This window comes from Notolepis coatsorum, assembly GCF_963971535.1.
Source record: "Notolepis coatsorum genome assembly, chromosome: 7".
Lineage (NCBI taxonomy): Eukaryota > Metazoa > Chordata > Actinopteri > Aulopiformes > Paralepididae > Notolepis > Notolepis coatsorum.
Window position 1 is genome coordinate 3,887,627 of NC_140171.1, and position 12,999 is coordinate 3,900,625.

Sequence of the window (12,999 nt, forward strand, 5' to 3'; positions counted from 1 at the left end):
GTCACCATGCTAACAGGTCTAGAGGAGCTAGTCTTAGCTGTGTCACCATGCTAACAGGTCTAGAGGAGCTAGTCTTCCTGTGTCACCATGCTAACAGGTCTAGAGGAGCTAGTCTTCCCTGTGTCACCATGCTAACAGGTCTAGAGGAGCTAGTCTTCCCTGTGTCACCATGCTAACAGGTCTAGAGGAGCTAGTCTTCTCTGTGTCACCATGCTAACAGGTCTAGAGGAGCTAGTCTTCCTGTGTCACCATGCTAACAGGTCTAGAGGAGCTAGTCTTCTCTGTGTCACCATGCTAACAGGTCTAGAGGAGCTAGACTTCTCTGTGTCACCATGCTATCAGGTCTAGAGAGCTAGTCTTAGCTGTGTCACTCACATGCTAAAGGTGTTTAGAGGAGTAGACTTCTCATGAGCACCATGCTAACATGTCTAGAGGAGCTAGTCGTAGCTGTGTCACATTGCTAACAGGTCTAGAGGAGCTAGTCTTCCCTGTGTCACCATGCTAACAGGTCTAGAGGAGCTAGTCTTCTCTGTGTCACCAGGCTAACAGGTCTAGAGGAGCTAGTCTTCCCCGTGTCACCATGCTAACAGGTCTAGAGGAGCTAGTCTTAGCTGTGTCACCATGCTAACAGGTCTAGAGGAGCTAGTCTTAGCTGTGTCACCATGCTAACAGGTCCAGAGGAGCTAGTCTTCCCTGTGTCACCATGCTAACAGGTCCAGAGGAGCTAGTCTTCCCTGTGTCACCATGCTAACAGGTTTTATAAGACGACTAACAAGGACTACAGTTTCCTCTTGTTACACACAGTCCTCATATCCCTCCTGAAGTGGTCTGGAGAGAGAGACCAGAGATAAACAGTGTGACTTACTGAAGTGGTCTGGAGAGAGAGACCAGAGATAAACAGTGTGACTTACTGAAGTGGTCTGGAGAGAGAGACCAGAGATAAACAGTGTGACTTACTGAAGTGGTCTGGAGAGAGAGACCAGAGATAAACAGTGTGACTTACTGAAGTGGTCTGGAGAGAGAGACCAGAGATAAACAGTGACTTACTGAAGTGGTCTGGAGAGAGAGACCAGAGATAAACAGTGACTTACTGAAGTGGTCTGGAGAGAGACCAGAGATAAACAGTGACTTACTGAAGTGGTCTGGGGAGCCCAGGGTGGAGAAGACGCAGGTCAGGAACTGCAGCCGCACCTGGACCTCAGCGCTGTGCCCGTACCTGCAGGGGGAGACAGAGGACCACGCATCACTGCTGCTGCTTCAATAGTACATGATGATAAACACACAGCGCTTTTAGGAGGCTGACCAGTCAAAGCAGCACAACTCGTGCCTCACGTTCACCCCTTCGTTTCACTCACTGACACGCAGGGCGGCGCCAACCAGCACCAGTCAGGAGCAGTCGTGGGGGGGTTAAGTGCCTTGCTCAAGGACACTTTGACATGAAGTCGGGATCAGGTGCCATCTGTTGCCCGTACCATTTTTTTTTTTTTTTTTTTTAAAGACAGTATTGTCAATGAAAAATACTATGATTGGCTGTGATTTTTATTGTAATTAGTTCTAGTGATGAAGGGGAGGGTTGACTCGATGAAGAGGAGGGTTGACTCAGTAGTTATAGTGATGAAGGGGAGGGTTGACTCAGTAGTTATAGTGATGAAGAGGAGGGTTGACTCAGTAGTTAGTGATGAAGAGGAGGGTTGACTCAGTAGTTAGTGATGAAGAGGAGGGTTGACTCAGTAGTTAGTGATGAAGAGGAGGGTTGACTCAGTAGTTAGTGATGAAGAGGAGGGTTGACTCAGTAGTTATAGTGATGAAGAGGAGGGTTGACTCAGTAGTTAGTGATGAAGAGGAGGGTTGACTCAGTAGTTATAGTGATGAAGAGGAGGGTTGACTCAGTAGTTAGTGATGAAGGGGAGGGTTGACTCAGTAGTTAGTGATGAAGGGGAGGGTTGACTCGATGAAGAGGAGGGTTGACTCAGTAGTTATAGTGATGAAGGGGAGGGTTGACTCAGTAGTTATAGTGATGAAGGGGAGGGTTGACTCAGTAGTTAGTGATGAAGAGGAGGGTTGACTCAGTAGTTAGTGATGAAGAGGAGGGTTGACTCAGTAGTTAGTGATGAAGAGGAGGGTTGACTCAGTAGTTAGTGATGAAGAGGAGGGTTGACTCAGTAGTTAGTGATGAAGAAGAGGGTTGACTCAGTAGTTAGTGATGAAGGGGAGGGTTGACTCAGTAGTTAGTGATGAAGGGGAGAGTTGACTCAGTAGTTATAGTGATGAAGAGGAGGGTTGACTCAGTAGTTAGTGATGAAGGGGAGGGTTGACTCAGTAGTTAGTGATGAAGAGGAGGGTTGACTCAGTAGTTAGTGATGAAGGGGAGGGTTGACTCAGTAGTTATAGTGATGAAGGGGAGGGTTGACTCAGTAGTTATAGTGATGAAGAGGAGGGTTGACTCAGTAGTTAGTGATGAAGAGGAGGGTTGACTCAGTAGTTAGTGATGAAGGGGAGGGTTGACTCAGTAGTTATAGTGATGAAGGGGAGGGTTGACTCAGTAGTTATAGTGATGAAGAGGAGGGTTGACTCAGTAGTTAGTGATGAAGAGGAGGGTTGACTCAGTAGTTAGTGATGAAGGGGAGGGTTGACTCGATGAAGAGGAGAGTTGACTCAGTAGTTATAGTGATGAAGGGGAGGGTTGACTCAGTAGTTAGTGATGAAGAGGAGGGTTGACTCAGTAGTTAGTGATGAAGGGGAGGGTTGACTCAGTAGTTATAGTGATGAAGGGGAGGGTTGACTCAGTAGTTAGTGATGAAGAGGAGGGTTGACTCAGTAGTTATAGTGATGAAGAGGAGGGTTGACTCAGTAGTTAGTGATGAAGAGGAGGGTTGACTCAGTAGTTATAGTGATGAAGAGGAGGGTTGACTCAGTAGTTATAGTGATGAAGGGGAGGGTTGACTCAGTAGTTAGTGATGAAGAGGAGGGTTGACTCAGTAGTTATAGTGATGAAGGGGAGGGTTGACTCAGTAGTTATAGTGATGAAGAGGAGGGTTGACTCAGTAGTTCTAGTGATGAAGGGGAGGGTTGACTCAGTAGTTAGTGATGAAGAGGAGGGTTGACTCAGTAGTTAGTGATGAAGAGGAGGGTTGACTCAGTAGTTAGTGATGAAGGGGAGGGTTGACTCAGTAGTTAGTGATGAAGGGGAGGGTTGACTCAGTAGTTATAGTGATGAAGAGGAGGGTTGACTCAGTAGTTAGTGATGAATGGGAGGGTTGACTCAGTAGTTAGTGATGAAGAGGAGGGTTGACTCAGTAGTTATAGTGATGAAGGGGAGGGTTGACTCAGTAGTTATGGTGATGAAGAGGAGGGTTGACTCAGTAGTTATAGTGAAGAAGAGGAGGGTTGACTCAGTAGTTATAGTGAAGAAGAGGAGGGTTGACTCAGTAGTTAGTGATGAAGGGGAGGGTTGACTCAGTAGTTAGTGATGAAGAGGAGGGTTGACTCAGTAGTTATAGTGATGAAGAGGAGGGTTGACTCAGTAGTTCTAGTGATGAAGAGGAGGGTTGACTCAGTAGTTATAGTGAAGAAGAGGAGGGTTGACTCAGTAGTTATAGTGAAGAAGAGGAGGGTTGACTCAGTAGTTAGTGATGAAGGGGAGGGTTGACTCAGTAGTTATAGTGAAGAAGAGGAGGGTTGACTCAGTAGTTATAGTGAAGAAGAGGAGGGTTGACTCAGTAGTTATAGTGAAGAAGAGGAGGGTTGACTCAGTAGTTAGTGATGAAGAGGAGGGTTGACTCAGTAGTTATAGTGAAGAAGAGGAGGGTTGACTCAGTAGTTATAGTGAAGAAGAGGAGGGTTGACTCAGTAGTTAGTGATGAAGAGGAGGGTTGACTCAGTAGTTAGTGATGAAGGGGAGGGTTGACTCAGTAGTTAGTGATGAAGGGGAGGGTTGACTCAGTAGTTAGTGATGAAGAGGAGGGTTGACTCAGTAGTTATAGTGAAGAAGAGGAGGGTTGACTCAGTAGTTATAGTGAAGAAGAGGAGGGTTGACTCAGTAGTTAGTGATGAAGAGGAGGGTTGACTCAGTAGTTAGTGATGAAGGGGAGGGTTGACTCAGTAGTTATAGTGATGAAGGGGAGGGTTGACTCAGTAGTTAGTGATGAAGAGGAGGGTTGACTCAGTAGTTATAGTGATGAAGGGGAGGGTTGACTCAGTAGTTATAGTGAAGAAGAGGAGGGTTGACTCAGTAGTTAGTCATGAAGAGGAGGGTTGACTCAGTAGTTAGTGATGAAGAGGAGGGTTGACTCAGTAGTTATAGTGATGAAGAGGAGGGTTGACTCAGTAGTTAGTGATGAAGAGGAGGGTTGACTCAGTAGTTAGTGATGAAGAGGAGGGTTGACTCAGTAGTTAGTGAAGAAGAGGAGGGTTGACTCAGTAGTTAGTGATGAAGAGGAGGGTTGACTCAGTAGTTAGTGATGAAGGGGAGGGTTGACTCAGTAGTTAGTGATGAAGAGGAGGGTTGACTCAGTAGTTAGTGATGAAGAGGAGGGTTGACTCAGTAGTTAGTGATGAAGAGGAGGGTTGACTCAGTAGTTAGTGAAGAAGAGGAGGGTTGACTCAGTAGTTAGTGATGAAGAGGAGGGTTGACTCAGTAGTTAGTGATGAAGAGGAGGGTTGACTCAGTAGTTAGTGATGAAGAGGAGGGTTGACTCAGTAGTTATAGTGATGAAGAGGAGGGTTGACTCAGTAGTTAGTGATGAAGGGGAGGGTTGACTCAGTAGTTATAGTGATGAAGGGGAGGGTTGACTCAGTAGTTAGTGATGAAGAGGAGGGTTGACTCAGTAGTTAGTGATGAAGAGGGTTGACTCAGTAGTTATAGTGATGAAGAGGAGGGTTGACTCAGTAGTTATAGTGATGAAGAGGAGGGTTGACTCAGTAGTTAGTGATGAAGAGGAGGGTTGACTCAGTAGTTAGTGATGAAGGGGAGGGTTGACTCAGTAGTTATAGTGATGAAGAGGAGGGTTGACTCAGTAGTTATAGTGATGAAGGGGAGGGTTGACTCAGTAGTTATAGTGATGAAGAGGAGGGTTGACTCAGTAGTTATAGTGATGAAGAGGGTTGACTCAGTAGTTATAGTGATGAAGAGGAGGGTTGACTCAGTAGTTATAGTGATGAAGAGGAGGGTTGACTCAGTAGTTATAGTGATGAAGAGGAGGGTTGACTCAGTAGTTATAGTGATGAAGAGGAGGGTTGACTCAGTAGTTATAGTGATGAAGAGGAGGGTTGACTCAGTAGTTATAGTGATGAAGAGGAGGGTTGACTCAGTAGTTATAGTGAAGAAGAGGAGGGTTGACTCAGTAGTTATAGTGATGAAGGGGAGGGTTGACTCAGTAGTTAGTGATGAAGAGGAGGGTTGACTCAGTAGTTAGTGATGAAGGGGAGGGTTGACTCAGTAGTTAGTGATGAAGAGGAGGGTTGACTCAGTAGTTAGTGATGAAGAGGAGGGTTGACTCAGTAGTTAGTGATGAAGAGGAGGGTTGACTCAGTAGTTATAGTGATGAAGAGGAGGGTTGACTCAGTAGTTAGTGATGAAGAGGAGGGTTGACTCAGTAGTTAGTGATGAAGAGGAGGGTTGACTCAGTAGTTAGTGATGAAGAGGAGGGTTGACTCAGTAGTTAGTGATGAAGAAGAGGGTTGACTCAGTAGTTATAGTGATGAAGGGGAGGGTTGACTAAGTAGTTATAGTGATGAAGAGGAGGGTTGACTCAGTAGTTATAGTGATGAAGGGGAGGGTTGACTCAGTAGTTAGTGATGAAGAGGAGGGTTGACTCAGTAGTTATAGTGATGAAGGGGAGGGTTGACTCAGTAGTTAGTGATGAAGAGGAGGGTTGACTCAGTAGTTAGTGATGAAGGGGAGGGTTGACTCAGTAGTTAGTGATGAAGAGGAGGGTTGACTCAGTAGTTAGTGATGAAGAGGAGGGTTGACTCAGTAGTTAGTGATGAAGGGGAGGGTTGACTCAGTAGTTAGTGATGAAGAGGAGGGTTGACTCAGTAGTTAGTGATGAAGGGGAGGGTTGACTCAGTAGTTATAGTGATGAAGAGGAGGGTTGACTCAGTAGTTAGTGATGAAGAGGAGGGTTGACTCAGTAGTTAGTGATGAAGAGGAGGGTTGACTCAGTAGTTAGTGATGAAGAGGAGGGTTGACTCAGTAGTTAGTGATGAAGAGGAGGGTTGACTCAGTAGTTATAGTGATGAAGGGGAGGGTTGACTCAGTAGTTAGTGATGAAGAGGAGGGTTGACTCAGTAGTTATAGTGATGAAGGGGAGGGTTGACTCAGTAGTTAGTGATGAAGAGGAGGGTTGACTCAGTAGTTATAGTGATGAAGGGGAGGGTTGACTCAGTAGTTAGTGATGAAGAGGAGGGTTGACTCAGTAGTTAGTGATGAAGGGGAGGGTTGACTCAGTAGTTATAGTGATGAAGGGGAGGGTTGACTCAGTAGTTATAGTGATGAAGAGGAGGGTTGACTCAGTAGTTAGTGATGAAGGGGAGGGTTGACTCAGTAGTTATAGTGATGAAGGGGAGGGTTGACTCAGTAGTTAGTGATGAAGAGGAGGGTTGACTCAGTAGTTATAGTGATGAAGGGGAGGGTTGACTCAGTAGTTATAGTGATGAAGGGGAGGGTTGACTCAGTAGTTATAGTGATGAAGAGGAGGGTTGACTCAGTAGTTAGTGATGAAGAGGAGGGTTGACTCAGTAGTTAGTGATGAAGGGGAGGGTTGACTCAGTAGTTATAGTGATGAAGGGGAGGGTTGACTCAGTAGTTATAGTGATGAAGGGGAGGGTTGACTCAGTAGTTAGTGATGAAGAGGAGGGTTGACTCAGTAGTTAGTGATGAAGGGGAGGGTTGACTCAGTAGTTAGTGATGAAGAGGAGGGTTGACTCAGTAGTTAGTGATGAAGAGGAGGGTTGACTCAGTAGTTAGTGATGAAGGGGAGGGTTGACTCAGTAGTTATAGTGATGAAGGGGAGGGTTGACTCAGTAGTTAGTGATGAAGAGGAGGGTTGACTCAGTAGTTAGTGATGAAGAGGAGGGTTGACTCGATGAAGAGGAGGGTTGACTCAGTAGTTAGTGATGAAGAGGAGGGTTGACTCGATGAAGGGGAGGGTTGACTCAGTAGTTAGTGATGAAGAAGAGGGTTGACTCAGTAGTTAGTGATGAAGGGGGTTGACTCAGTAGTTAGTGATGAAGAGGAGGGTTGACTCAGTAGTTATAGTGATGAAGAGGAGGGTTGACTCAGTAGTTATAGTGATGAAGGGGAGGGTTGACTCAGTAGTTATAGTGATGAAGAGGAGGGTTGACTCAGTAGTTAGTGATGAAGAGGAGGGTTGACTCAGTAGTTAGTGATGAAGAGGAGGGTTGACTCAGTAGTTAGTGATGAAGAGGAGGGTTGACTCAGTAGTTATAGTGATGAAGAAGAGGGTTGACTCAGTAGTTATAGTGATGAAGGGGAGGGTTGACTCAGTAGTTATAGTGATGAAGGGGAGGGTTGACTCAGTAGTTAGTGATGAAGAGGAGGGTTGACTCAGTAGTTAGTGATGAAGGGGAGGGTTGACTCAGTAGTTAGTGATGAAGAGGAGGGTTGACTCAGTAGTTAGTGATGAAGAGGAGGGTTGACTCAGTAGTTAGTGATGAAGAGGAGGGTTGACTCAGTAGTTATAGTGATGAAGGGGAGGGTTGACTCAGTAGTTATAGTGATGAAGGGGAGGGTTGACTCAGTAGTTAGTGATGAAGAGAAGGGTTGACTCAGTAGTTATAGTGATGAAGAGGAGGGTTGACTCAGTAGTTAGTGATGAAGAGGAGAGTGGACTCAGTAGTTAGTGATGAAGAGGAGGGTTGACTCAGTAGTTAGTGATGAAGGGGAGGGTTGACTCAGTAGTTATAGTGATGAAGAGGAGGGTTGACTCAGTAGTTATAGTGATGAAGGGGAGGGTTGACTCAGTAGTTATAGTGATGAAGAGGAGGGTTGACTCAGTAGTTATAGTGATGAAGAGGAGGGTTGACTCAGTAGTTATAGTGATGAAGAGGAGGGTTGACTCAGTAGTTATAGTGATGAAGAGGAGGGTTGACTCAGTAGTTATAGTGATGAAGAGGAGGGTTGACTCAGTAGTTAGTGATGAAGGGGAGGGTTGACTCGATGAAGAGGAGGGTTGACTCAGTAGTTATAGTGATGAAGGGGAGGGTTGACTCAGTAGTTATAGTGATGAAGAGGAGGGTTGACTCAGTAGTTATAGTGAAGAAGAGGAGGGTTGACTCAGTAGTTATAGTGATGAAGGGGAGGGTTGACTCAGTAGTTAGTGATGAAGAGGAGGGTTGACTCAGTAGTTAGTGATGAAGGGGAGGGTTGACTCAGTAGTTAGTGATGAAGAGGAGGGTTGACTCAGTAGTTAGTGATGAAGAGGAGGGTTGACTCAGTAGTTAGTGATGAAGAGGAGGGTTGACTCAGTAGTTATAGTGATGAAGAGGAGGGTTGACTCAGTAGTTAGTGATGAAGAGGAGGGTTGACTCAGTAGTTAGTGATGAAGAGGAGGGTTGACTCAGTAGTTAGTGATGAAGGGGAGGGTTGACTCAGTAGTTAGTGATGAAGAGGAGGGTTGACTCAGTAGTTATGGTGATGAAGAGGAGGGTTGACTCAGTAGTTAGTGATGAAGGGGAGGGTTGACTCAGTAGTTAGTGATGAAGAGGAGGGTTGACTCAGTAGTTAGTGATGAAGGGGAGGGTTGACTCAGTAGTTAGTGATGAAGGGGAGGGTTGACTCAGTAGTTATAGTGATGAAGGGGAGGGTTGACTCAGTAGTTAGTGATGAAGAGGAGGGTTGACTCAGTAGTTAGTGATGAAGGGGAGGGTTGACTCAGTAGTTAGTGATGAAGAGGAGGGTTGACTCAGTAGTTATAGTGATGAAGGGGAGGGTTGACTCAGTAGTTAGTGATGAAGAGGAGGGTTGACTCAGTAGTTATAGTGATGAAGGGGAGGGTTGACTCAGTAGTTAGTGATGAAGAGGAGGGTTGACTCAGTAGTTATAGTGATGAAGGGGAGGGTTGACTCAGTAGTTAGTGATGAAGAGGAGGGTTGACTCAGTAGTTATAGTGATGAAGAGGAGGGTTGACTCAGTAGTTAGTGATGAAGGGGAGGGTTGACTCAGTAGTTATAGTGATGAAGGGGAGGGTTGACTCAGTAGTTAGTGATGAAGAGGAGGGTTGACTCAGTAGTTAGTGATGAAGGGGAGGGTTGACTCAGTAGTTATAGTGATGAAGGGGAGGGTTGACTCAGTAGTTAGTGATGAAGAGGAGGGTTGACTCAGTAGTTAGTGATGAAGAGGAGGGTTGACTCAGTAGTTAGTGATGAAGAGGAGGGTTGACTCAGTAGTTATAGTGATGAAGGGGAGGGTTGACTCAGTAGTTAGTGATGAAGAGGAGGGTTGACTCGATGAAGAGGGTTGACTCAGTAGTTAGTGATGAAGAGGAGGGTTGACTCAGTAGTTAGTGATGAAGAGGAGGGTTGACTCAGTAGTTAGTGATGAAGAGGAGGGTTGACTCGATGAAGAGGAGGGTTGACTCAGTAGTTAGTGATGAAGAGGAGGGTTGACTCGATGAAGGGGAGGGTTGACTCAGTAGTTAGTGATGAAGAAGAGGGTTGACTCAGTAGTTAGTGATGAAGGGGGTTGACTCAGTAGTTATAGTGATGAAGAGGAGGGTTGACTCAGTAGTTATAGTGATGAAGGGGAGGGTTGACTCAGTAGTTATAGTGATGAAGAGGAGGGTTGACTCAGTAGTTAGTGATGAAGAGGAGGGTTGACTCAGTAGTTAGTGATGAAGAGGAGGGTTGACTCAGTAGTTAGTGATGAAGAGGAGGGTTGACTCAGTAGTTATAGTGATGAAGAAGAGGGTTGACTCAGTAGTTATAGTGATGAAGGGGAGGGTTGACTCGATGAAGAGGAGGGTTGACTCAGTAGTTATAGTGATGAAGAGGAGGGTTGACTCAGTAGTTAGTGATGAAGAGGAGGGTTGACTCAGTAGTTATAGTGATGAAGAAGAGGGTTGACTCAGTAGTTAGTGAAGAAGAGGAGGGTTGACTCAGTAGTTATAGTGAAGAAGAGGAGGGTTGACTCAGTAGTTATAGTGAAGAAGAGGAGGGTTGACTCAGTAGTTAGTGATGAAGAGGGTTGACTCAGTAGTTAGTGATGAAGAGGAGGGTTGACTCAGTAGTTATAGTGATGAAGGGGAGGGTTGACTCAGTAGTTAGTGATGAAGAGGAGGGTTGACTCAGTAGTTATAGTGATGAAGGGGAGGGTTGACTCAGTAGTTATAGTGATGAAGGGGAGGGTTGACTCAGTAGTTAGTGATGAAGAAGAGGGTTGACTCAGTAGTTATGGTGATGAAGGGGAGGGTTGACTCAGTAGTTATGGTGATGAAGAGGAGGGTTGACTCAGTAGTTAGTGATGAAGGGGAGGGTTGACTCAGTAGTTAGTGATGAAGAGGAGGGTTGACTCAGTAGTTAGTGATGAAGGGGAGGGTTGACTCAGTAGTTAGTGATGAAGAGGAGGGTTGACTCAGTAGTTATAGTGATGAAGAGGAGGGTTGACTCAGTAGTTATAGTGAAGAAGAGGAGGGTTGACTCAGTAGTTATAGTGAAGAAGAGGAGGGTTGACTCAGTAGTTATAGTGATGAAGGGGAGGGTTGACTCAGTAGTTATAGTGAAGAAGAGGAGGGTTGACTCAGTAGTTATAGTGATGAAGGGGAGGGTTGACTCAGTAGTTATGGTGATGAAGGGGAGGGTTGACTCAGTAGTTATGGTGATGAAGAGGAGGGTTGACTCAGTAGTTATAGTGAAGAAGAGGAGGGTTGACTCAGTAGTTATAGTGAAGAAGAGGAGGGTTGACTCAGTAGTTATAGTGAAGAAGAGGAGGGTTGACTCAGTAGTTATAGTGAAGAAGAGGAGGGTTGACTCAGTAGTTATAGTGAAGAAGAGAAGGGTTGACTCAGTAGTCATCACAGTGAAGAAGAGGAGGGTTGACTCAGTAGTCATCACAGTGAAGAAGAGGAGGGTTGACTCAGTAGTCATCACAGTGAAGAAGAGGAGGGTTGACTCAGTAGTTATAGTGAAGAAGAGGAGGGTTGACTCAGTAGTTATAGTGAAGAAGAGGAGGGTTGACTCAGTAGTTATAGTGAAGAAGAGGAGGGTTGACTCAGTAGTCATCACAGTGAAGAAGAGGAGGGTTGACTCAGTAGTCATCACAGTGAAGAAGAGGAGGGTTGACTCAGTAGTCATCACAGTGAAGAAGAGGAGGGTTGACTCAGTAGTCATCACAGTGAAGAAGAGGAGGGTGACTCAGTAGTCATCACAGTGAAGAAGAGGAGGGTTGACTCAGTAGTCATCACAGTGAAGAAGAGGAGGGTGACTCACAGGGTGAACTTGTGCCTCCGCTCCCTGACCTCCTGGATGTAGTGAAGAAGGTTCTCAAAGAACAGCTTCATCATGTGCAGCTCCTTCTCCGCCCACCTGACGACAACAAACAAACAAACAAACAACAACAAGCCATGCATCGTCAACACCATGTGATCAACATACAACAACCCAATAGTTAATTTTCCTATGAAGGATAAGGAGGTGCAGTGTTTCCCACAGGATGTTGTGAGACTGTGGCGGGTGAACCTACATGTAATTATTTTTTTTTTTATCTACTTTTTCTCCCATTTTCTATTTTTCTCCCGTCCCCAATTTCGTATCGTCCAATTCTCCCCTCCCCTGTCTCGAACGCTGTTAGGCCACGCCTCCCACTGGTCGGCTGCAATGTGGACGAAGCCTTGCATCACGTGTCCCCTCCGGTACACGAGGAAGCAGCCGTCGCATCTTTTCACCTGCACAGCGCGATCTCTCAGCGGCGGGGGTCTGCGTTTGGAGGGCACGCCGCCCCCGTCGCTTCCTGATTCTACTGCGCAGGCGCACCAACCGACCTGTAGGAGTCGCTGTCCACAACGTCCGATCCCCACCCACCACCGGCTTCCCACCCCCTAATACTGCCAATTGTGTTGGTATGAACGACCAGCCAAGCTGGTAGCAACGCCGAGAGCTGGGCTCGATCCCAGCATCTCCTGCGTTGGTGGCGAGCGCCTTGCCCACTGCGCCACCTAGCCGCCTACATGTACATTTTAAAGTTAAATGCATCAATCTGGTGCACTTTGAGAGCAAAATAAAGAGGCTAGATCTATGATGAACTTCGACTAGACTAGTGCTTCCCAATCCTCTCCTCGAAGCACCCCAGCCGTTCAATGTATTTGTTAAATTCCACCACCAGCACACCTGATTCAACTTAACTAGCCCTTTATTGGGGGGGGGCAGGTGGCGCACGGAGATTACGTTCGTCACCAACACCGGGAGACACTGGATTCGCCTGTTCGAATCCAGCTCCCGGCGTTGCTATCAGCTTGGCTGTCCTCTCACACTGATACAATTGGCTGTATCAGGGGGTGGGAAAGCTGAAGGGTGGGTCCTGGGCGTTGTGGACAGCGACCCCTACAGTTCGGTCGGGGCGCCTGCTCAGCGAGGGTTGGAACTGAGGAGAGATAGTGTGGCCTCCCACACGCTACACGCTACACTCTCCCCGGTGAGAACCTGCGCGGCCAGGTTGGCCTGCCCCAGGCTGCACATGCGTCGGAGGAAAGCATGTGACAGTCTCCGGGTTCCCGGACCAACAGTAGGGGAAAGTACGCAACAACCAGGAAGGGTGGGATGGGAGAAAAATCGGGAAAAAGGAGGGGAAGAAAGATTAAAAAAAAAAAAGAAAAAAAAAAACCCTTTATTAGTTGAATCAAGGTGTGCTTGCTGGTGGTGGAATTGAACAAATACATGGACCGGCTGGGGTGTCTCGAGGAGAGGTTTGGGAACCACTGCACTAGAGCAGACATTTGAGCCATCAAAGAAATGAAGCAAAAGTGGTTACCTGTGTTGAACTGGTTT

At 46.4% G+C, this 12,999-nt stretch overlaps 1 protein-coding gene across 1 annotated transcript in view; it reads right to left on the reverse strand.

Moving 5' to 3' along the window:
* The window catches only part of usp34 (ubiquitin specific peptidase 34), a 245,563-nt gene that overhangs the window by 140,704 nt on the left and 91,860 nt on the right, over nt 1-12,999 (reverse strand). Inside the window, 2 exon segments of the mRNA XM_084319311.1 lie at nt 1,134-1,216; nt 11,446-11,541. Of these exon segments, the coding sequence (XP_084175437.1) occupies nt 1,134-1,216; nt 11,446-11,541 (179 nt within the window).